The sequence below is a fragment of the Carassius gibelio genome, chromosome B12 (genome assembly GCF_023724105.1).
Source record: "Carassius gibelio isolate Cgi1373 ecotype wild population from Czech Republic chromosome B12, carGib1.2-hapl.c, whole genome shotgun sequence".
Lineage (NCBI taxonomy): Eukaryota > Metazoa > Chordata > Actinopteri > Cypriniformes > Cyprinidae > Carassius > Carassius gibelio.
Window position 1 is genome coordinate 16855700 of NC_068407.1, and position 23502 is coordinate 16879201.

At 38.3% G+C, this 23502-nt stretch overlaps 2 protein-coding genes across 5 annotated transcripts in view; one reads left to right on the top strand and one right to left on the bottom strand.

Annotated features, from left to right (window-relative positions):
* The window catches only part of LOC127969426 (probable JmjC domain-containing histone demethylation protein 2C), a 117071-nt gene extending 102014 nt beyond the window's left edge, over positions 1–15057 (top strand). For all 4 annotated transcript variants that reach the window (XM_052571353.1, XM_052571354.1, XM_052571355.1 and 1 more), the window contains 16 exons: positions 443–644; positions 1832–2046; positions 2229–2381; positions 3585–3674; positions 3776–3903; positions 4774–4987; positions 6222–6421; positions 7006–7284; positions 9818–9986; positions 10073–10163; positions 10315–10445; positions 10814–10936; positions 12420–12559; positions 12775–12951; positions 13550–13681; positions 14195–15057. In XM_052571353.1, the coding sequence (XP_052427313.1) occupies positions 443–644; positions 1832–2046; positions 2229–2381; positions 3585–3674; positions 3776–3903; positions 4774–4987; positions 6222–6421; positions 7006–7284; positions 9818–9986; positions 10073–10163; positions 10315–10445; positions 10814–10936; positions 12420–12559; positions 12775–12951; positions 13550–13681; positions 14195–14284 (2534 nt within the window). In that variant the 3' untranslated portion in view covers positions 14285–15057. The remainder of the gene's footprint in view (positions 1–442; positions 645–1831; positions 2047–2228; positions 2382–3584; positions 3675–3775; positions 3904–4773; positions 4988–6221; positions 6422–7005; positions 7285–9817; positions 9987–10072; positions 10164–10314; positions 10446–10813; positions 10937–12419; positions 12560–12774; positions 12952–13549; positions 13682–14194) is intronic.
* A 605-nt stretch (positions 15058–15662) lies between these two features.
* LOC127969428 (nuclear receptor-binding factor 2-like) lies at positions 15663–22627 on the bottom strand. The gene is made up of 4 exons (XM_052571357.1): positions 22438–22627; positions 20672–20756; positions 17986–18026; positions 15663–17591 (listed from the first exon to the last, which is right to left on the bottom strand). The coding sequence occupies exons 1-4, from the start codon at positions 22465–22467 to the stop codon at positions 16968–16970; spliced, it is 780 nt and encodes a 259-aa protein (XP_052427317.1). The 5' UTR covers positions 22468–22627; the 3' UTR covers positions 15663–16967.
* Positions 22628–23502: the final 875 nt, after the last annotated feature.

The window sequence follows — 23502 nt, forward strand, 5'->3', positions numbered from 1 at the left end:
TGAGAAAGAGAGCGAGGTGTGTTTGGTGAACATCTGGGCGGCAGCTGTGCAAATGGCTTCTAGTAGAATGCTCACATTTATGTGAAAAACATCTCCAAGAGCACTTGGGCTTTTATTAGCACTATCTGACGATTGCTGTGTAGCAAAATGGTGCCGCTTTGTAATTGCATACCTTCTAAAGCTGTAGGTCACTGTAACAGTACAGTAGGTTACAACTGTCAGGTTTCATAAATGTTATGATTGCTTTGTGGTTACAACGTAAACATTAACTCTTCAAACCCTACACTTCTCATAATCCCCACCTAGTGATGAACTGATACATCTGGGTCAGGCTGATACTCATTCCTGTTTTTATTATTCAGTTAATGTTTAATAAATGAGGAGTTTTAATGCAGTATGTTTCCTAATGGATGAAGTAATGGAATCTGTGGTGTGTTTATAGATGGCATTCCCCGGTCAGTACTGAAGGACTGGAGGAAGGTAAAGAAGCTAAAGCAGACGGGTGAGTCCTTCCTGCAAGACGACTCGTGCTCTGAAATCGGGGCCAATTTACAGAAGTGCAGGGAGTGCCGCTCAATCCGCACCAAGAAAGGAGAGGAGTCTGCCCATTCACCTGTCTTCTGCCGCTTCTACCACTTCCGCCGGTGAGTACAAAATAAGGAACCATGTTTGCATTGCACTCATCAGGCTACATGGTTAGATTGATTATTTGTGTAGTCTAGTAAATAGGGAGGGCTGTTTACTAATAGTAAATAGTAAATAGGGAGGGCAGCAGAAATAGTCAAACGCTGTAGTAAAGTAGACATTAGGGGTGTAATGATACGCAAAAATCACGGTTTGGTACATACCTCGTTTTTAAAGTCACGGTTCGGTTCATTTTCGGTACAGTAAGGGAAAGAAATGCAAACATTAAACTGCAGGTTGTTTATTACTATAAACTTTTTTTAACAATTTGTTTACACTTTTTAAAATACTTTTTAAATACTTTTCCGCGTCAGGCACGATCCTGGTGTGTAAACACACAGAAAATGCGAAGCAGGTGTCACGCAACTAACATGCAGCAGAAACGCCACGCAGCCAATGTGTCGCCGTCCTTACGCAACTTAATATGTTTTTTTGGAAACACGAAAATTTACTTTTGTTCCGCACACAAAATATTGCATTCCGTCATTCGGTACACACGTGCACCGTACCGAAAGCCCTGTACCGAAACGGTCCGGTACGAATACACGTACCGTTACACCCCTAGTAGACATACAACAATGTTTAGACAATACAAAATATAGAACATGCCAAGAAAAACAGAAGATGGTTGTTTTTTTGTTTAAGAAATTACTAAACTGCATGTTGCAAACTGTGTATTACTTGGTCATGAAAAAATGATGCACAGTAAGTAAATATTTCCTTAAGCTGTCTTTTAAAGTTAACCTACCTAACCTGTAGCCATCCCACAATTAATTGTATTTAAAGATTATTATTAGAAGTCCTGTCTGTGGGCACAAAGTGAATGTAGAGCAAAGTTTCCAGTGGTCAAGCTTGGGACATAGATTCTAACCGTTTTTGACATGTATAAAAACAGTTGCTAGGCACCTTGGTGGTTGTCTTTAATTTTTCTTTCCATTTAAAATTGCCCATCACCAGATGCATCTTTAATGCTTTATGGAACCAGTCTGACTTTGTTTCATGGCATGTACAAATATTAAGTATGTCTGCTTTTTTTCTGCCCTGTCTTGTGCGTACAGTTTTCTCCCCTCTCTCATTATGTTGTCACAGAATTGCTCTTAAGAAGGAAATAAACTCTAATTGTGCACTCTCTCTTCCCCATCTCCAGCCTCACATACAGTAAGAATGGAGTGATCCGGATTGATGGTTTCTCTGCTCCTGATCAATATGATGAAGAGGCGCTCGGTCTCTGGGCCCCAGAGGTTTATGAAGAAAACAACCTGGACCTGGAGACTTCCAAATACATCCTCAGCTACATTGGAGACAAATTCTGTCAACTTGTTATGACTGAGAATACAGCAAGTACTTGGATAAAGAAAGATGGTGAGCTACACTGCTTTTTTTTTTTTGGTGCGTCATGCATGATCTCCTAAAACGTTACCATTGTACGGTTATATTTACAGCAGCCTGTCAGTCTGAAAGGAGTGCGAGAAAGGAAAATGAAAAAAGTGAGTGAGCTCTGTGAATGTCTGTTTCATCCTTCTCCTGTTTGATTTGCTCTGCAGCCAAGATAGCTTGGAAGAGAGCAGTGCGCGGAGTGAGAGAGAGCTGCGACGCATGTGAAGCCACATTGTTTAACATTCACTGGGTCTGCCAAAAATGTGGATTTGTGGTGTGTTTGGACTGTTACAAGGCCAAGGAGAGGAAGAGCTCCAAAGGTCAGTTGTCATTTTCATATTCACTTTTGAACACCAACTCTGCTTGTACACTTTTTCTGTTGCTATTCGGTAGGCTTAAAACCAGAACAACTGGAAAAATTCCCCAGATATTTAAATTTTGAGGGGAAAAGCTTTTTAACAGTAGTGACCAGTGTTGGGGAATGTTACTTTTAAAAGTAATGCATTACAATATTGCTTTACTCCCTAAAAAAGTAACTCATTATGTTACTTAGTTACTTTTTATGGAAAGTAATGCGTTACATTACTTTTGCGTTACTTTCACATTACTTTTTAAATATGCAGGGCTTGATTGTTTTTAATATAAGAAGTTTTATAATGTAAATAATATATATAATGTAAATGCCCTTTCACACCAAAAAAAAAGTGTAATAAACCTCAGGCTGGAGGAAAAGTAAATCCACGTTTGTACAGTAGAACACAAGCGAAGAAGGTTCATTTCTGATTTCTCCCAATATGGGGACAGGAGACTTGTCGGTCAATAAATGACAAAACAAAGTAACTTGTGTTACTTTTTTTGAAAAAGTAACTCAGATATTTTCTTGTAAATTAAAAAGTAATGCGTTACTTTACTAGTTACTTGAAAAAGGTAATCTGATTACGTAACTTGTTACTTGTAATGCATTACTCACAACACTGGTGGTGACCATAGCTGTCAGATTTTGGTGTTCTTTGTCTCAGTTGAGTGTTTTAGAATGTGAAGCTGGCAGAAATAGGTGTATAGTTTTCTGTTGTGGTTTAGTTTGAATGTTGTTTGTGTGTGTGTGTGTGTGTGTGTATGTGTGTGTGTGTGTGTGTGTGTGTGTGTGTGTGTGTGCTCTGTAGGATGTTTTGTTCTAGGACTGTCTAGCTCAGCTGTCCAAAGGTTTGAGATGCGCCTTTGTCTCTGTGTCTTCCTCTTCTGTGTTCCCCTCATTTAAGTCTCCCCTTCCTGCAGCAGCTCTTCCTGTCTTCTTTAGGCTTGAATTCTGCCGCAGGGCATTAAACCCCTCCAGCTCTAGAAGTGTCATTTCTGCTGAATCACATCTGTGTATCTTTTCTTAAAAGGCTCAGAGCTCCTTATTTACTTTGAAGTTTAAACACTGCAACCCCTCTATGGGAAAACGGGCCAGTGACAGCGCCCTTCTCTGTGTGTGTTGTCACTCTCAGGCTCTGAGAGTAATCCACCTCTTTCTGATTTCACAGATAAAGAGCTGTACGCCTGGTTGAAGTGTGTCAAGGGACAGCCTCATGATCACAAGCACCTGATGCCAACACAGATCATTCCAGGAACTGGTATGGAAAGAGACACTTTCATTCTGGAATGATCCCAGATTGCTTGTAGTTACGCCTTTAGCTGGAGATTTTGACTTGGTTGTTTTGTCTGTGTGTTTTAGTTCTAACGGACTTGGTGAATGCTATGCACATGCTCAGGGAGAAGTACAGCATTAAATCACACTGCTCCTGTGCTTGGAAGCAGAACACCCTCTACAACAAGCTGCCGTCCACCAATGGCGTCTCCCAGGTATGTGAACGTGTCATTGGGTGGGGTAGATGACATTTTTTTTATTTTACACAAATTAAACAAGCTATAAGGGATGTGCAGTTGTGGTACAAAAAATGTCCTACATAGAATTGTTCTTTTTCCAGTACAAATAAACACTCAATTCAAAGGGAAAAGAAGTATATTTTTTGATTCCAAAGGCAGATGACATGCAAAAGAATTTAGATTATATTTGGTTATATAGATTAGATTAAATAGTCTAGAATTGGAAATTAATTATTCATTGATGGCCAAAATAAATATTTTTTTGTCCATGTGTCTTGTGTGGGGCTCGGCACAGAATTTTCTCAATTTGTATCTCAGGTAAATGCATCTTGATTTAAAAATGTTTAGAGTATTCTTCTGGAAAACAAGATGAAAATACCAAGATAGAAAAACAGTATAATAGTAAATTCATTTAAATCTATTAATTTCAATGATTGATATCAGACAAAAAATGGAAATCTGCTTCAGCCATTTCTGCAAAAAAGCAGTGACCTGGACAACTCTAGATGAACCCAATTATTTTCACAACATTAATACATCTAGTCCGAAAAAAAAAAAAAAAAAAAAAAAAAAAACAGTCCTTGAGACAGTATATCCCATTGAACAAACTGTTCATCTATCAGATGAAATGAAATGGGGCATTAGCCTTGTCTAGAGTGTGCGTGCTCTCACTGTAAACACAAACTCTCACACCCTCTCAGTCACACACAGATTTTCACATTTTGTTCTGCACTGGAATGTTGAATACAGTCATGCTTCATCACTCAACCACTTAAAGTCCACAATATTTCCCTTCACTCTTCTCAAACTGCTGAGCTGTCTCTGACACACTCTTACTTTTCACAGGTGTTACAAAACGTGCTAAATCACAGCAACAAGATCTCTCTGTGTAAGCCTGAGGGAGGCCAGCAGAACTCCTCTCTGAAGGTAGAGGCCAACGGAGGGAGCAGTCCCGCCAGTGACACCAGCACCGAAAGCAAGTTCACCCCACCTGAGTCCCAATCGCCTCTGCACTTCCTGGCCGATCTGGCCGAGCAGAAATCCCGGGAGGAAAAGAAGGGTGGGTACAGAAACAATAAAACTTAAGGTATGGTTGAAGTTATTGGTAGCCAGGGGCCGGAGGGCTGCCAGCTGCCCCCGTGTTTTTCCTTTCTCTGCAGGCGTGTGCGTGCTTGACAGGCCGCCAGCATTCCACAATCCTCACATTTAGTGGTGTACGTTACAGGCCTTCTCAGTCTCGAGCTCCCACAGTCTAAAGAGTTCACCTAACCACATGTTTATCCAGTTCTTCAGCTGCTCTCACATGCCGAACACGCCGCTCTCTCCAAATGAACTGCACTTAAAAGACCATCAGCCCTGTGGTTGTTGGCACACATTCAGTTCAGTTTGTTGCCCAGTGCGGTGTAGAGAAGTTTCTTCATTTAGCAGTGGTGCTTAAATTGCGCTTTTTGACAAGTCTGCATTTTTGTTGTTTCATGTCAGCTCTTAAAATATTACAATATAGTATATAGTTCATGCTATGGCATATTGTAATGTGCGTGGCTGGTGTTTTGAGCAGTTTTTTAGTACATTGCAGTTGCTTGGGTGTTCTAGGTATTTGCAAAAAGCCTAATCTCTAGTCTTTGTGATGTTTTGTTCTCCAGAAATGTCTCTCATCCTTCCTCATCTAAGTCAGTGGGATTTTTAACCCCTTTTTATTCTCCACCAAAATAAAAATTTACATCCGAAAACTTGTTAATGTAATAGTGTGCAGGAGTCTTCAAATTCAGCCCTGGACATGCCATTGCCCTGAAAATTTTTAGCTCCAATCCAAATCAGACACCTGAGCACCTTAACTGCTTTAAACTCTGCTATTTTCTAAAAAGCATGTTAGAAATCATACTGTGAACATTTTATCCGTTTGTGTTCGTTTTTTGTAATTTTAGTTCTAAATGTCAAAACACCTGCAAACTCGCAGTTATCTTCCTCTCTTTTAAGTGCAATGTCAACGTCTTGAAATCCAATTAGCAAGCAATGCATAGAACCAAGTCCGCCCTACATTATTTCTGTTTTTGAAAATCTGTTACACTCAAATATCTGTCGCAGTATGGAAAAAAACATCTGTCGCTACCTCTGTTTAACGTGACTTTAAAATTTTAATAAAAAGTCCCACCACATCACTAATTATTAGGGGAATCTATCGTATAATGGAAGTAAACCAGAAGTTCTACTATTTCTTTTACTTTTTATATTTCATATGATGTGAATATGATTATCATCATATGATTTGAACAGCCTGTTCTTCTCTTCTGCAGAAAATAAGGAGTCAGTTGTTGGAAAGATAAAGGAGGAGAAGGATCAGTCAGAAGCTTTGGAGTCTCTGCACAGTAAAGCATCTTCCCTGGAGCAGGGATCAACCCTTCGAGACCTCCTCACCACCACCGCAGGCAAGCTGCGCCTGGGCTCCACTGATGCGGGCATCGCATTCGCTCCAGTGTACTCCACTGCCTCACAGGTCAGAAAACCAACACCTACTGAACATTATCAAACAGAGAGACTCAACTAGCATACAGAGGTGGCAACATGCACAACCAATGAAAAGTTTGCACATGCTTAACTTAAAAATGTTTTGATCTAAAGATTTATTTTTGAAGTTAGTTTAGTACACATATAGCATATACAGAAAAATAGTTATTATAATCAAGTGTTTGGTAGACAATATTATTATATATATAGTATTTTTGTGGGATAGTAGTAAATGGTCAAATGCTCAACATAGTCATAAAAGAGGTTTGCTTTTTAGAATGCACATGGAGTGTAAAGAGCTTGAATAAAGCATGTTTGGCTCTAGCTAAATGTATTAGAGGATATAGTGCAGAAAGATCATTATCATAAACTACCCTGAGTTCTTGTGTACAGCTCCACTCTCTGCTCACTTTCAACTGTAGAAACTGTAAAATTGTGCAAACAAGCTGTGGGTCTAGAATTGGACAGCAGTCCGCTATTTGAGGACCCCTGTGACATAGAATGATTCACTATAAAGAAAAAATGTTTGTCTTAAAATAGCTTATGGCTTCATTTGTGGTCTTACTACCACAGATTGTCAAGAGTGGCCGCAGCATGCCCAACATCCTGGATGACATCATCGCCTCTGTGGTGGAAAACAAGATCCCGGCAGGCCGTGGCACCAAGCTGAACCTGAAGCATGAGCCTCTGGAGGAGCCCAAAGCTGAGAGAAAGAAAGCAGTGGAAGAACCGCCCAAACTATATGCTGAGATCCCGCACTGCTGGCTGTACGAGCGCCGGCTGCTCTGGCTCAAAGACCACCGCAACAACAACAACTGGAAACTCTTCAGGGAGTGCTGGAGACAAGGACAGGTCTGTGAAACAAGCCCACTAAATACTGAATATTACATTACTTTCTGTTCTGCTGGAGCCAATATTAGTTCAGCTCAGAACATTTTCTTGATCCTGTTGTTCCCTCTTCCCATCTTTTCTCTTGCTTCTTTATAATGCCACTCTGTAAAATTGGCAAAAATCCCTATTCTCATGTAGTGTTTTGAGTCCTTCCGCCTTATCATATCCTTGCAGTCAGGATAATCCTAATAATTCTGTGTACTGATTACAGGTTGTGCTACAATTAATCATCATCCATCTTTACTTATTCTCATTTCCCTGATCATACACAGGGATGTGATTTTTCAGTATTTATGCAGATTTCCATACTTTCTGGCTTGATTAGTACAACACGTGTGAATTTGCGAAATAACCTTAAAGTGCAAAATGCCATATATATGTTTATACTATATACAGGTTTCCTTTTTCCCATCTTCAATGATCACATGTCTGTTATATTATAAATGAGTGCTGTCATTCGATTAAAATCCCACAATTAATCCCACATTACATTTTTTAAATATACTTTTATATTGCAATAATTTCACATTCAATCTTGAAATGTATATTTTTCCCTAATATTAAGTATTGACTATAGCCTTTCAACATTACAATATAATTGAGAGCTATCAATTTTAACATTAGACTTCTACTTTAAATGAAGTCTTCACATAAACCAATTATAATACATGTCATATTTACCTTTGCCCTGCAGCAGAAATATGCAGAAATTGAAACTAAATTTATCAAATGCTAAATTAAATATGGATGAACCCTTAAAGCTATTAAAGTTCTTTATTCTCTCAACTCTCTTTACCATTTCTGACCCACTTCAGGTCTTAAAGTGTCTACTAATGAACAGACGAGTTGAATCGCTTGTGTTAGATGAGGGAGACAGTGTTGGGCTGCTCCAGGACAGTTTTGAAAACCATTTCAGAAACATGTTTAAATGACTCTTATACAATATATTGCATGCACAGTTTTAAGGCAGCTTTAATCACCTTTTTGGGAACTTCGTGACTTGTCTGACCGTGACTGCTCCGCCCCTGCATTAAAAATTAAAATGTTTTATTCAGCATGCACTTCACATAGGCCATTATAAGTGCTTTGGTTCTTTTATAGGTAGGACCTCTTCACATGTGCTGCACTAATGCAGGACATTTCAAGAGAGCATATTACAATGAAATCTGACAGGAGACGTTAAAATCCTCAAGCATACATCCTTTTCCTCTAGTCATAGTATTTTTTCAGCAGCAGAGGAGAGCCTTTGGGTGTATCTGAAATCGACCCCGGTACCCATTACTCCATTAATATGGTCCCTTTGAAGGTTTGAATGAAAACAAATAATGGAATTCAGACATTGATTGGGCTATATGGGCCATAGATGCCATCTTCTGGCGAAATGCGTGAATGTATTCGCTGACCCTTCTAGTGCAGTTGAGTGTTGACTTTTGAGTGTGCATTGGCTTTACACTCATTATTACCATGCATGATTTGATTAAATATGGTTTCAGACACCACTTCTAATATTGTATAGTGCACTAAAAAGGGTGTAAGGGGCATTTTTGGACACAGCCTCTGTCTATTCCTGTTCCAAGATGACATTTATTGACTTGTGCTCAGTGGACCATGACGTTACAGCTCTTCAGGAAGTACACTGACATCATGAAATGTGGCTCTCCCAACATATTGGGTTTCTTCCAAAACCTAGTTAGCTGCCTGTGTAAGCAGCATTTTAAGGTTCCCAGTGCAAAAGGGTAGTTACTGTGTTTATGCTGCTTTTTAAAATTTCACACAGAGAATGCATAAGTCTCATAATGCATTGCAATGAGTTCATTGAAAATTGTCTATTCAAGATAGCAGACAACATGATTTTTTATTATTTTTGATTTAGTGTCTGTATATGTTCAGGGGGCTATGTAGTGCACATTCTTTTAAGGATGTCCCAGCCTTGCATGCAGAGCTTTTTAGGCTGATCTGTTGCACACCGCAGTTTCTCTTTTTAGACTTTTAAGAACTTCTGAAAATAAGACTTGAATATTATATGTTTCACCAGAAAGGTTAAGTATAGCAGATACCGTTTTTACATGTTTTAACATAGATGAATGATCAGTTTTTATTTTAACCAATACATCTTTTTTATTCACAAAAATATTTTTAGAAAAAGAAAATTTGGAAATAGAAGAAAATCTGGAAATTTAATTGCTATGATGTGCTTCCATAGATTCATATTTATGCTTCAAATATATTGTAATGCAACACCAAAACACTCGCATCGTTATAATTGAGCTCTGCGCTTATGCAGAAGCTAGTTTGGCACTCAGTTTATAATATACTCACAGATTTAGGCTTTTCAATAAATGTAATTATTGCTTTTAGTCTTTAGAGTAATCCATCATGCAATTTCTTTTTTAACCAGACTTCAAATTGTTCCACTCCTCAAAAAGCAGGTCTTAGTAGTGGTTGTGATCTCAGCTGTCATTAAAAGGCCATTTCCTGTGTGGTGTATGTGCAGCCGGTGCTGGTCTCTGGGGTGCACAGGAAGCTCAACGCCAGCTTGTGGAGGGCAGAATCCTTCAACCAAGAGTTTGCTGACCACCAGGGAGACCTCTTGAACTGCAAGGATGGAGTCGTGTCCAACTCAGGCGTCAAAGAATTCTGGGACGGCTTTGAAGATCTCACGAGTGAGTACCACTTGAAGTAAACAAGTGAGCAGTTATCTTATTATTTGGCCTGTTACACTTAAATGCTGGTCATGCTCTTTCTACAGAGCGGCCCAAGTCTAAAGATGGAGAAACCGTGGTGTATCGACTGAAAGACTGGCCTTCAGGGGAAGAGTTTATGGCTTTGATGCCCTCCAGGTACCTCAGAAACACAGGAACAGCCATTTCGACACTGTTTTAAGGATTGTGAATGCTGGTTCATGTTGACCTTATGTATTTAATTTGTGTGTTCTGACCAAGCATAGCTCTGGTTTAGTGCTTTCAGCATGTGCTTCATCTCAATGTGTAGGTATGATGACCTCATGAAAAACCTCCCAATGCCTGAGTATTCAGACCCCGAGGGGAACCTCAACCTGGCATCCCATCTGCCCTCCTTCTTTGTGCGGCCAGACCTGGGCCCGCGCCTCTGCTGCGCTTACGGTACTGCAGCTCCCTCTGTCTCTTTCACGTGGATTTTTAGTTTGCATTTTATTACTGGCTTGCTATGTTTTATTCCTGGTTTTACTGTAGAAAATGTAATTGTTTTTATCAAAAAAAATCTATTAAAAAACCTGTTTCACCCCAAAAGAAAATACAAAAACTTTTAGCAAAAAGAAAATAAGGCCTATTTCTCGACAGTAACCTTTTTGTTTTGTGGTATAATTTTCATTAGTGTAACATTACTGTAATGCAAAAAAAGTATTTATTGTATTACCTTTTATTATGCCTAATTTTTCAAATAAGGTAAAAAAAAATTAAAAACCGTAGCCTATTTTAGTGAACTGAATGATGTATGATCCATATCTCAGGTGTGGCGGCATCTCAGGAGCAGGACTTTGGCACCGCTAACCTGCACATGGAGGTGTCGGACATCATCAGCGTGTTGGTTTATGTAGGAGTGGCCAAAGGGAATGGTGTCCTCTCCAAAACGGGTAAGCCTGCTAAAGCTGTCAACAGCCGGTCCGTTCACTTGGTCAGCAGTGTTGGAGAAAGAGGAGGGGGAAAAGCCTTCTGCTGGAGCAGAAATGTTCCATAAACCCTTCCATAAAGCACAGAGGAAAAAACCCAGAACATGGTTTCCACCCTGGAAACAATGAAATGGAAGAGATGCATCTGGAAGGATTTTTCTCCGCCAGTACATGGCCATAGCAGCACTAAAAAGAGCTTTTATCTGCACACATGAGAATGAATATGTAATATGTAAAACACATAGGTTTACCTATGACATGATATTCTGGTATTAACTAAAAACCATTTGTAGTTTTACATGCCCACTGTGCTGTCTTTGATCCTTAAAGGATTTCTACTACAGTAAATAGATCTCTTAAAGCCATTTGGGTGTGATGTTGCATCTAAAGAAACATAGGTCAGTGCTCCTCAACCTTTTTTTTTTTTTATTCCAGTTGTCTTCAACAATGTTCAAAGGCCCAAAGACTTTTCCTTTTGTTCATGATTTACTGGAAAATGATTAAGGATAAGGATATTTTACGAATTTTTTACTCTATTTTAATAAACTCAATAAAATATTGTAGAGCTTGACAAAACTAGAATAACGTATGTTCATCATTATCCAGGTTTTCCAAGACAATGGGGAAACGTGGTTCTTCAAAGGGGACAGACAGTAATTGAGGGCATGACTAAAAACAAGAAGTATCGTGTTGGATCCACAGTAGGCCCTAGAAGTCCTTTCTCATCCTGTCCCCCTCACTTTTCCAATACACTTTCTATCCAATCCAAATACTGTCCTTAGCTTAAAAAAAAAAGATTTAAAAATCATTTCTTTATGGCCTATTTTAATGCTTGTTTTAAATCATTTAAGTCACCTTTGATGTTAGCTGGGGCTCCCAGTGGGCCCCGCTTCCTGGTTTGAGAACCTCTGCCTTAGGTGATTACCAGTGATGTCTTCAACAACATGTATTAAACATGGCTGAACAGAACAAATTTGGCAGTTACTGTGCTGTACCTTAGTATTGCTACTGTACCTTTAAGATACAGTATGTTAATGACTGTACTGGTGTAGTTTACAATGATGTTCACATGTAAATGTGGCCATGTGATCATGCAAAATCACAATCATCACAGTTTTTGAATGACACATTTTTTGCAACTAAACTTGTGGTTGCCAGTTCGTAAGTCATTTTTGAATTCTTGCGTCGTGTCTCATGCGGACAGCTGTTCCTCCCTCTTCCCTCCTCCCTACTGCGATGGCCTTTCTATTTTTATCTGCTGTCTCATGGGCAGACATGAGGAGAATATATAAAAGCCAGACTCCCACGCACACTCCTCGCCATTAATTTTTAAACACCACTCTGTCTTCAAAAGAGGACGACGCTCCCAGCCTTTATAATAAATGAAGCTGACTGTGTGATCCGTTTGCTGTGTAACCACATGAATCTGTTTGTGGCAAACACACAGGAGTGCTAAAGAGGCTGGAGGAGGAAGATCTGGATGACAGCGTGAAGAAAAGATTAAAGGACTCCAGCGAGACTCCCGGAGCCTTGTGGCACATCTACACGAGCAAAGATGGCGAGAAGATTAAAGAGTTCCTGCACAAGGTTATTTTGATTTGATTTCTCCACTGATCTCGAAATAATACAGTGGATCATTGCAGTGTCACTCTCTCTCTCTCTCTCTCTCTCTGAGTGTGTGTCCTCATAAAACCTTTTGCACTAGCACGTTTTAGAGGATTGATTTCATCTGAATGTGCAGATCTTCAGTGCACGTGCTGCTGTGTCTGAACTCAGTGTTTGTGTGTGTTTGGACATGACAGGTGGCTAAAGAGCAGGGCGTGGAGATCCCATTGGATCACGACCCCATCCGTGAGCCAGGCTGGTACTTGAGCCGTAAGCTGCGTCAGCGGCTGATGGAAGAATACACCATCCAGGGCTGGACTGTGGTGCAGTTTCTGGGAGATTCAGTCCTGATCCCTGCTGGAGCTCTGCACCAGGTCTCATTGCACTCCTTCTTTTTCTGCCGTTGCTCAAACCACTGATACCACATGTGCAAATCATTTTGTTATTGATTATCCAGACCAAAACCCCCACTTGATTGACTTGGAAAGCAACAAATCTTACGGTTTTGTTTCAAGTGTTGCAAAAAATTGATCAGACACTTAAGGGAGAATTGTCATTGAATTATAAAAAAGGAAAAGAAAAAACACAAATCTGCTAACGCTTGTAACTTCACTTGAAATAATAAATAATATTTAGACAAATATATATATATATTTAGAGAACAAAAATGGAGCAAAATATGCTATTTGGTTCAGCTGCTGAAATGTATATGGACAAAAAGTAAAATGAAATTCTGTGGTTAGTGCACCGACATATAGCATAACTGTGCTCACGGCGACCCGAGTTCGATTCCTGTCTCGAGGTCCTTTTAATAATTATGCTAAAAGGCTTTTTACTTACTAAATTATTACCTTTTTCAGTCAGATGAATGAAGGCATGTAGTAGATATTGTTTAATACTATCTGAAGTGTCAGAGCACCATCATCTTTATGATATACAGTATGTAACATCAGTTCACACTCATCCATACAGGTGCAGAACCTGCACAGCTGCGTCCAGGTGATCAATGACTTCGTCTCTCCGGAGCACGTGGTGCATTCGTTCCACTTGACCCAGGAACTCAGATCCTCCAAAGAGGAAATCAACTATGAAGATAAGCTACAGGTAGAGTGGAAATATCACAGCATGTCAACATAAAGGCCTGAACTGAATCTAGTCTCTATGATTTGTCGCTCATCAGGTTAAGTGTCTTGTGAGAAGACTGCCCTTTGTTTTCTTTTATTACCGTTTATGAATGTTTCTTTCAGTGTGCATGCAGTCTGACTGCTGCCACTTTCATTATAAACTCAAATACTCTTGAAAATAGGCTCCTGAAAAAAGAAAACATTTCAGACACGAGATTCCCTTCGAGGTTTCAGAGCAGTTCGCCAGCGATGAATACCGCACATTTATCCCAACAGATTGCTGATGAATTATGACAGCGTTTCCTTTATGGTTTTTATACCACAATATTTTGTAGATGGATGCAAAAGTGCACATTTTATCTCCGTTATCTTTTTACATGAGCAGCTGGAAGTAGTAAAGCAAGAGTAAAATTGAGATGTACATTATGGTTTAGACATACTGTATTCATTTTATAATTGTCGAGTGATTCTAACAGCCTGTCATGTCTCTCAGGTCAAGAACATCTTTTACCACTGCGTGAAGAATGCCGTGGGAACATTAAAGAGGAGCTGTGCAGAGGAAGAGGAGGCGGCGAACTCATGACACTCGTTGACACGTTCCCCCAAATATGCACACTAACGCTCACACCGCGAACCTCCAGTGCCAAGCAGAGAAAAACCACCAGTAAACTGTATTTATTTGTTACTGACACCACAGCAGTATAGCGCATCAGGATGACTGTGATCGACACGCCACACGTCTGAAGAATCTAGTGTTTGTTCGTTCCTTCCCATTTTGTTCTTTCATACTGTATAGTTTCAGTGGAGAATCATATTTATTTTTAGGAGTTCTGTGCTCTGTTCTCGATCAAATAATGTAAATGTGACTTGTACAGTTTGCTAATGGATTTCTGATGGCGCTCACTACTTTGGAGACTTGGAGTTACTGTGAGAGAGATCCGCTGTCTCATGTCCTCATGCCATATCTTTTGAGAAAAAGAACTGCCAAACAACTGTAAACATTGTAAAGTTCTATTATGTAAAGAAAGACTTAATGAATAACTCGCTTCAGCATTTTACTAAGAAGTATTCACTGTAAAATGGAGACATTTACAAAAAAAAGTTGTAATTTATTTAAGAAATAACTCATTTCTTTCTCCTTTTTATGTTCAGATTTACTATGGCGAACTTTTGAAGTTCAATGGAAAAAGCAAATCGTACTATGCGGTGTAAATATATACATATATACATTCACTGATGTATTTTTTTAAACATGGCTTGCTTCAATTTCAAATTTTAAAGTGCAAATGTTACATGCTTTGTACATTGAAGTTCAAAGGGGTTTTACATTTTCCATTAAAATGGATTTATCAAAAATCTGCCTGCCTTTTGCCTTCTTGACAAGATGAACGGTTCAAGATAAAAATGTTCAATGTTTGTCCTATATATATTATATATATATTCTGGTAATCAAAATGTAATGATTTGTTTGCATCTGAAATCAATAACCAACAGAGAAACAGTTCGTTCAAGTGCTTTAGTATGTAATGCCCTCTTTTTACAAGCCAGTGTCTTATTGATAATATCAAATTCTGGATTTTCTGCACAATAGTCTTGACCCACATTTGAACACATGCTGTGTCATTCACAGATTGAACACCAGAGGCGGCTGTTGAGCTTTTGTGGGAATTTAGAAACTATGAAATCACCACTTGATTGTATTGCAGAGTCACTACCATTTCAACATCTCTGATAAAAGAGTCTTACACTCTGTTAATGTTTTATGCAAACCTAAAAACCTAATACCTTTCAAAATCAGTGACCGATTCGGACCTGTTTGCATCAGTGGGCCGTTGACATGCTATATTCCATAAAAAATGAATTCAAACATTCTTTTATTTTAATGCATGCAGCTTTTGCGAGCTCATACTCGACAGACTGGATGGAATGTTTTGTACACTTTCAATATAACTGAATACAGATTTATGCTGTCACTTGTTAAAATCTTTAATTCTTGTCAGAACAAGTAAACTCACAAAAGAATTATACATAAATTTGTCTTCAAAATCTTAATCATATGCATACAGCTACCGTAGAACAGCCATTCATGCATCAAAACATTTTCGTCATACCATTTTCATCGATTTTTACATCAAAAAACAAAAAGTAAAATAAAATCTGATGCACCCTGATTACTGTGATAAACCAGTAATTAAACATTGAATTAAAAACAAAATAACAACAAAAAGAGCAAAATGTGGATTTGGTTCCCTCTTCATGACAAATATAAGCCATAAATTCATTTCTTCCCAGGCGCGTCTGGCACATGTTGGTAGATTTTGAGTAATGTGAGGAGTGAACCTGGTTTATTGTTAGAGCAAGGTATGATTGTGCAATCAGTTACCTGAAAATATTAACACCGTGACCCAGACAATCTTTGATTGATGAGTACAGTACAGAGCCAAGCTTTCAGGAAATGTCCATTCCTCTGCTGTCTGCATTGCGTCTGAAGAATGACCCAGCGGAGATGAGAAACAACCAAGTGATTGAGTGATTCAGTAGCACTTGACCAGATTATTGCTTATAGTTCCGAATGCAATAGTCTCACGCTCGTGTTCAGTCTCCTGTAGAAATGATCCACCACTGTTTTTGTTTATAAGATGCTACAAATCGTCCAGAGATGACATCATGACTGGGCCTTCGTACTAATTGCAATAAGGCAAAACAAGTGCTGCAAGCTGGTTATCAGTGTACGGAAACGGAATGCATAACTAATTGAATTGAGGCCTCTTCGGCTTCCTCTATGCCCTAAATCTGAGCTATGGATAGATGACTGAAACTGCATAACCACAACGTCGACAACAATAGTGCTGATCAACAGATACTGCACAAAACCCTCACACACACAAACACACACACACATGTAGTTCACAGTGTCTGTGTAGGAAACAGTTTTTGACTGAAAGTGGGATTTTGCAAGAGGCAAATTCACCTGCTGATAAAAAGTCTGATAACATAGTGTTCGAAAAAAACTTCGAAATCCCTTTTCACTCGTACTTGTGAAAAATGCAATAGAAATGTTCAAAAAGGCACACGTACTTCAAAAAGAGTTCATCTTTCATTGTACATCCAATCGCTACGGGGCGCCACCGAGAAGTCGTGAACCCGACGGTTGCGAGAACCGTCATTTACGTCACCGGGTTGCTTCACCATGGTTCCTCCGCATGTTTTCTGGCATGCAATGGCGATCGAAGTCTCCCTTTGGTGCGTGTTTTGAGCGTGAGAGGTCACAGCTTCTCCCCGTCCAGCAGCTCCTGCAGTTCCTGCTGGATGTCCTCAGGAAGCTCCAGGCCGGGCAGGTCTTCCAGAGAGATCTCCTGAGTGGGCATCTCCAGCGGAGGGAGCTGTGGGATGGGAATGTCCTTGGCCTTGCGCTCCTCGGCTGTCTGCGGAAGCACCCATAGCTCCGACCGCTCCACGAAGTCGGCATCGGCGTAGGGTTCCTTCTTCAGCCGGGCGTTCTCCGCCCGCAGCTGCTCGTTCTCCCGTTTCAGCTGCTCGTTTTCAGACACCAGTCGGTCCACCAGGTTGCGCAGGTCATCGATGGTGGTCTGCTGCTCTTCTAAACGGGTCTTGTCGTCTTTCTGGGCTTTACTGCCGGCACAGGGCTCTGGGACAGTGCCTTTGTTCTTCAGAAGATACAGCCAGGTGTCGTACTCTCGTTCGGAGGGTTGGGAGACATCTGTGGTGGCTCCAGCCGGCTGTAGGTGGCGGCGTGGCATCTGGTCTGAGACGGGAACGTGCTGGAGCGTTCTGGGCTTGTCCTCTCGCTTTGCTCGCTTGCATTGCTCCTCGATCAGCCTCTGCTGCTTGATGTGACTGTCCCTCTGAAGCTCAAGAGACAAGCGAACCTAACAGGAGAGAAACATCTCATAAGCTGCTTTTCCACTATTGGGCCGAACGGTTCTCTTTGCTTAACCGTAACATTCCATGCCAATCTGGGACATGGTCACACAAGCGTAATGTAAACAGCGATATGGAGGATGATCAGATATTTCTGTTTTTGGGGACTCCTTTTTTATCTGATATTAACTTCGTTAAATTCACTTATTAACCGTATAATGTCATTAAATGCAAATGCTTCCTAATCGTAATCGTGCCGCACCATACCAGGCTCACGTTGAGATAAAACTGGAAAAGTACCCGACAGTACTTAGAACCGTTCGTCCCGATAGTGGAAAAAGAGGCTATTGTCAATTTTATCCACGATAAAAAAATAAATAAATGAAGACCATCTAGGCATACCTGTTCACACTTGGTGAGCTTCATGGCCTCCTTGAGAAGTTCTGTGGAGACATTACAAGTTATTTAAGCACACTCTTCCAATTTGAAGTAGAGCTCAGTGGTACTCAAAGACTGTCCAAGAATATTGTTTAGGTTCCTCAAATTCGACTCGCCGAGCTTTGGTGCTCTTTGTGAGACAAACCTAAGGACACTATGCCTTACACATAAAAGTTGTTTCCCATGAGGATGCATTTAACATTTACAAAGGTTAGTCTGTGATTTTATTACTGTTCGAATCCAAAATGTCTGTTTTTCTCCCACCACCTGTGTACAAAATTACAACTAAGGTTGTGTGGTACCTACATCTGTGATTTTACAAGAGACAATCCAGTTTTTCTGTAAATCCTTTTTAACCACTGCCAAGCAGTGCATGCTAACTTTTGCACTTCATGGTAAAGTGAATGCATTTGAAATATGAAAATTTTGATTAATGAAAAGATGAAACTACAGTTCCACTACAAGGAATGGGAGCTGTTAGCAAAAACAAAACAAAAAAAACAGAACATAAACATGTAAACTAATGACATTTTTCAAATATTTATTATGTAGATTAATATAAAATCACCATGAAGTATTAGGGCTGGATGATATGGGCAAAATGTATCACAATATATTTCTTAATTCCAGTCAATACAATATTTTAATTCCGATATCGATATCAACAATATCAAAAAAGCCTCTGAAAAACTGCCAAGAAAAAGAAAAAAAAGAAAGAAAAAAAAATATTTTTAGTAAGTCTATGAAACCTCCTCCTATAAAACTACAGAATATTTTAGAAATAAAAACAGACAAATAAGCCGGGTCTGGCTTTCCGGGGTCCTCCTCAAATGGTTCAGGTCATACTTAGAAGAGAGAGGTTATTATGCAAGTATAGAAAAGCACAAGTCTAAGTGAACGTCCATGACATGCGGAGTCCCACAAGGCTCAATTCCTGCACCGCTCTTGTTTAGCCTGTATATGCTCCCACTAAGTCAAATAATGCTAAAAAACCAAACTGCCCATCACATCTATAAAGAGGATACCCAGGTTTACCTGGCCTCATCACCAAATGATTACAGCCCCATTGACTCCCTCTGCCAATGCATTAATGAAACATTTGGAAATAAAGCTAAAAAAGCTTGTTTATAAATTACTCAATGGTCTAGGACTTAAATACAGAGCAGATATGCTCAGTAAATGTAAGTCTAACAGACCACTCAGATCATAATGATAGAGTCCGTTAGAAAAACCAATGGTTCACACAAAACAAGGGGAGTCCGCTTTTAGCTATTATGCCTCCTGCAGTTGGAACCATTTTCCAGAAGATATCAGATGTGCTAAAACATTAGCCTTATTCAACTCCAGATTTTTTAGCTATATATTTATTGAATGAGCACTGGGCTATGTCCAAACTGACTGCACTGTATTTTAATTATAAATCATTTACTATATTTAAGTTTTTATTCATTTTAAATCAATTTTTATACCATTGAAAAAATCCTTGGTTGTATTGTTATGATTATATTTTTTTCTGTTTATTTTACTTCCTTTTATGTAAAGCACTTTGAATTACAAGTGTATGAAATGTGCTTTATAAATAAACTTGCCTTAACTTGCCTTTTATTTGTATTTAGCCTTCATACAAACAAGACATGTGAAATCACTTGACATAAACATAAGACTCTCAGACACACCTTATTAATATTAATATCTTTAACTTTAACTATAATATAGGCCAGTTATTCTTAAATATTGAAATAAAAGTCATTCAGCCAGGATGAAGAATATTAAAATTGCTCAGAGTTGCTGCAGTAAAAACTGTAAAAAAGAGTGAGTAACAACAAAAACCTGATGCTGGAGACGGGCTTATATAAAATGCAAATCCTTTCTCTGCCTACAGGGGGCACTTTTGGAGCAGCAAAATGGTGGTTTCCCCAGTAATGGCTATAAACAAAGCAGCACTGCACTCATGAAAGCTACTTTATGAGATAAAATAAAATTGCCATCGAAACTTTTCTGAAGACATTTTTTATACATTCATATAAAACACCCACAACACATTTTGAATTTGAAATATGCAGTCCTCATGTTTATCCTACGACGTAAAATGCCACAAATAAATAAATGCATGGGAAATACTGGTAATGAATAATTGGAAATGTTTAAAAAATCATACCACTGTTATTGTAAAAATTATATTGCAGTATATACTGATATTGAATTATTGTCCATCCCTATGAAATAGTTTTAATTCTTTCAATTTTTTTTTTCTTCATTGGATTAAATTCATTTTACTAGTCTAAAAAGTACCCTGATCAAGAGTTTATTTCTGCTAAATTCCACTTTTTTTTGAGACAAAATGCAGGACAGAATGCAATTTAAAATATAGTGCATCAATATTTATATTTTTAACTAGATATTTTAATAATTAAAAAACAAACAGGTGTTTTCATGTTAAAATAAATATGAAAAAATGAATTATCCAAACAATAATACATTTTGTTTACAGCTGGCAATCATGTGACTGACCACACTGCCAGGTTAGCGGGAAAACTGAACTAAACCCGAACCCCAAGTTTTATCACCCAGGTGTCGTGTAAATGTATTTTCACAGATGTCCCCATGAGAAACAATTAGTGTCCGAATAGAGTTTACAACCAAAACCAACCTGCAGCTTTTCTGTGGCAGGAGATGGCATCTTCAAATTTCCCTGCAGCCAGCAAGCGGTCTGCTTTCCTGCACTGTTGATGGGCCTGAAAGAGATGACATTATTTCATTATGAGTTTATTAACACAGTGCAGATCCTCAATGACAGTTCATTACCTGCTGCTACAGTAATTTCCCCTGATTAACTCTAAACCTACATGAGATTCTAAAGGAAAGTTCATCTGATCTCAATGGATGGGTGTATAGACCACTTCAGCTCCAGCTATGTTATGATCTCCTTCGATTTTGCTGTAGTTCACCTAGCAGTCCAAGGAGATCATTAGGAACTCAAGCCTCATGCTCAGATCCTCCACTGTTAACCTCATTTCACTGAAGGACTAAATGTGAACTCAGATTTTACCGAAGACCTTTAATCACACACCCAGTCAATCATCAACATATTTATCCCAACGCACAAGTATCCAGTGTTTACAGTGGTATCTGAGATCATGCTGATAATCTGACTTTCAACTTGGAAATACATATATTTTATTACATAAAAAAATATGTGAAATCTTTCCATTGAAATACACTATTTAAAACCATAAAGAAAAGTACATTTGAAGAAAAGTCATCCTTTAAAGAATCAAACTTATTTAGATGTGACTAACACACTAAAACACATGTAAGGTACTTCTGCTGTAGTGTGTGGTTTGATATTACATTTCAATTTATTATATTTTAAATGCACTACATTACATCATCACCATTACAAAAACAAGATTAAATTAAAGAGAACAGAATCATGAAATAGCATACAAAGCGTACTACTCATGTGGGTCAAGTTCAAATACTTGCATTTAAAATAGATGTAAACACACACACATATATATACACACACACACACACACATATATATATATATATATATATATATATATATATATATATATAAATTACATGCAATAGTCTAAGTGTTTTTTAACATTACATTCAGTTTGGAGTTAAATATACTATTGTTACAAGTATTTTTTTCCATAAGTACTATTTTCAAGAGTATGCTGATGTGTACTTTTTCACAAGAGGAAGATGTTCTTATGGAATACTTATTAGAGTATATTAAATATAATACTCATTTATATTGTTTTTACATTATTTTTTTGTATATTTCAGTTCACGTTATTTTACTGGCATTTATGCCAACATAATATTACAATACTGTTAACAAAGGGAGAGAGATATCCAAAGAACAAAAAATATTTTATCTTATTTTTACTGCTTTGCTGTTATGCCAATAATACAATTTGTAATGCAAAATTTTATTAAACTACAAAAAATGGTGGAGGGGTGCAAAATAGAAGAATTTTGTGATCTTTGGACCCCACTATCACTGAAATGTATCTATAAATATATATTAAAATATGCTGTATTAAATCATAACTTCACAGCTCTCGATTTCAGGATTATATCACGACGAGCCAAAAGTAAAGTAAGACTCTAGGAAATAATAAAGCACACATCTCGAGTCGTAAGTCAGTGTGTGCGTTTGTTTAAAGTTGATCAGCTGCCAGCAGTAAACAAAAACACATATGGACTCTAACTAAAACCGACTAACGTTAACTTACATTCAAATAACACAAGGTTTATAAAAAGTCTTCACATGACGGTTAAATGAATTAAAGACCAGCGCAGCCTCTTCGCAGATTAATATTACATTTGTTTAGAGATGAAATGCGGCTATGCTAACGGATGCTAGCATGCTAATGTGGCTTGTAAACAGACACTTACGAGATTGAGAGGACTGTCCAGCACCTCCATTCCTTCATCAACTACAGCCTCAACTGCACGAGAGACTCATTGGCACATTATTGTCTTTATTCCGGGACCAGAGACTCTGGTTTCACCGGCTGCTGTTTGGATCCACTGCCACAACAGACGAGCAAAAACAACAACTTCCCCCTCCGCGCGCGACGTCACGGCCGCGTCACCTCACAGCGACGCGCATGACGTGACTGCGCTTTTCTTTAAATCATTTATACTTAGTAAATCACGGGAAATCATATCACATACATAATAAGCGACATGTTTTAATCTCTTTAGACGTGTCTCACTAGATGAAACCGTGTTTAAAATCTGTTCTGGACTGCTGTGATGTGATCTCACCACTAGAGGGCACCTTTTACCAAAAAAGTGTACCGTGTATTTTGGACCTGGCATCATAGCAAAGCAAATTGGATTTTTTTCAGACCTCTATATATAATTCCAACTACCTTGGAGTATCATATAAATATGGTAAATAAGCGTAACCGTATTCATTTCTAATGTCATTTAAATGACGCAACAAAACGGCAAAGCAACACAGATGAAATAATTTTTTCTTTGCATAATATCCTTGTCCCTGTTGACTACTGTATAACTATTATTATTTAAGTATAAATGTTAATATTATTTAATAAATATAAATTAGTATAACATATAAACATATATTTATTTTAATATACAAAGGCACTGATGGCATCTCTTAATAAATTCCTTTGTATTTGACTCTTATGTGCTGACAGTATGTCCCTGTTTGTTATTGTTTGTTATAAGTGTTTGCTATTGGAGTAAAAAAAAGAAAAAAAAGAAAAAAAAAGTAATTACAAAGAAACAGCAAGTAATGCATTGAATTAAATTTGACATTTTGACGTAGGAAGACTGAAATTGTATTTTCTTCTAAAACATACTGTTTTTTGTGTGTGTTTTTGTTTTTATTTATTTGTTTGTTTGTTTTTACACTGTATAGATGTAATTACTTGTTTTTTTTTAATGTAACTACAGTGTAAAAACGAGTATGTGAACATGAAGTGCATG

Excerpts from the sequence above, each read along its gene's own strand:
- LOC127969428 (XM_052571357.1), bottom strand. The coding sequence starts at position 22,467 with ATGGAGGTGCTGGACAGTCCTCTCAATCTC. Across the intron at positions 20,757-22,437 it reads TGGACAGTCCTCTCAATCTC|GCCCATCAACAGTGCAGGAA; the intron begins GTAAGTGTCTGT and ends CATCTCTTTCAG. Across the intron at positions 18,027-20,671 it reads CTGCCACAGAAAAGCTGCAG|AACTTCTCAAGGAGGCCATG; the intron begins GTTGGTTTTGGT and ends ATGTCTCCACAG.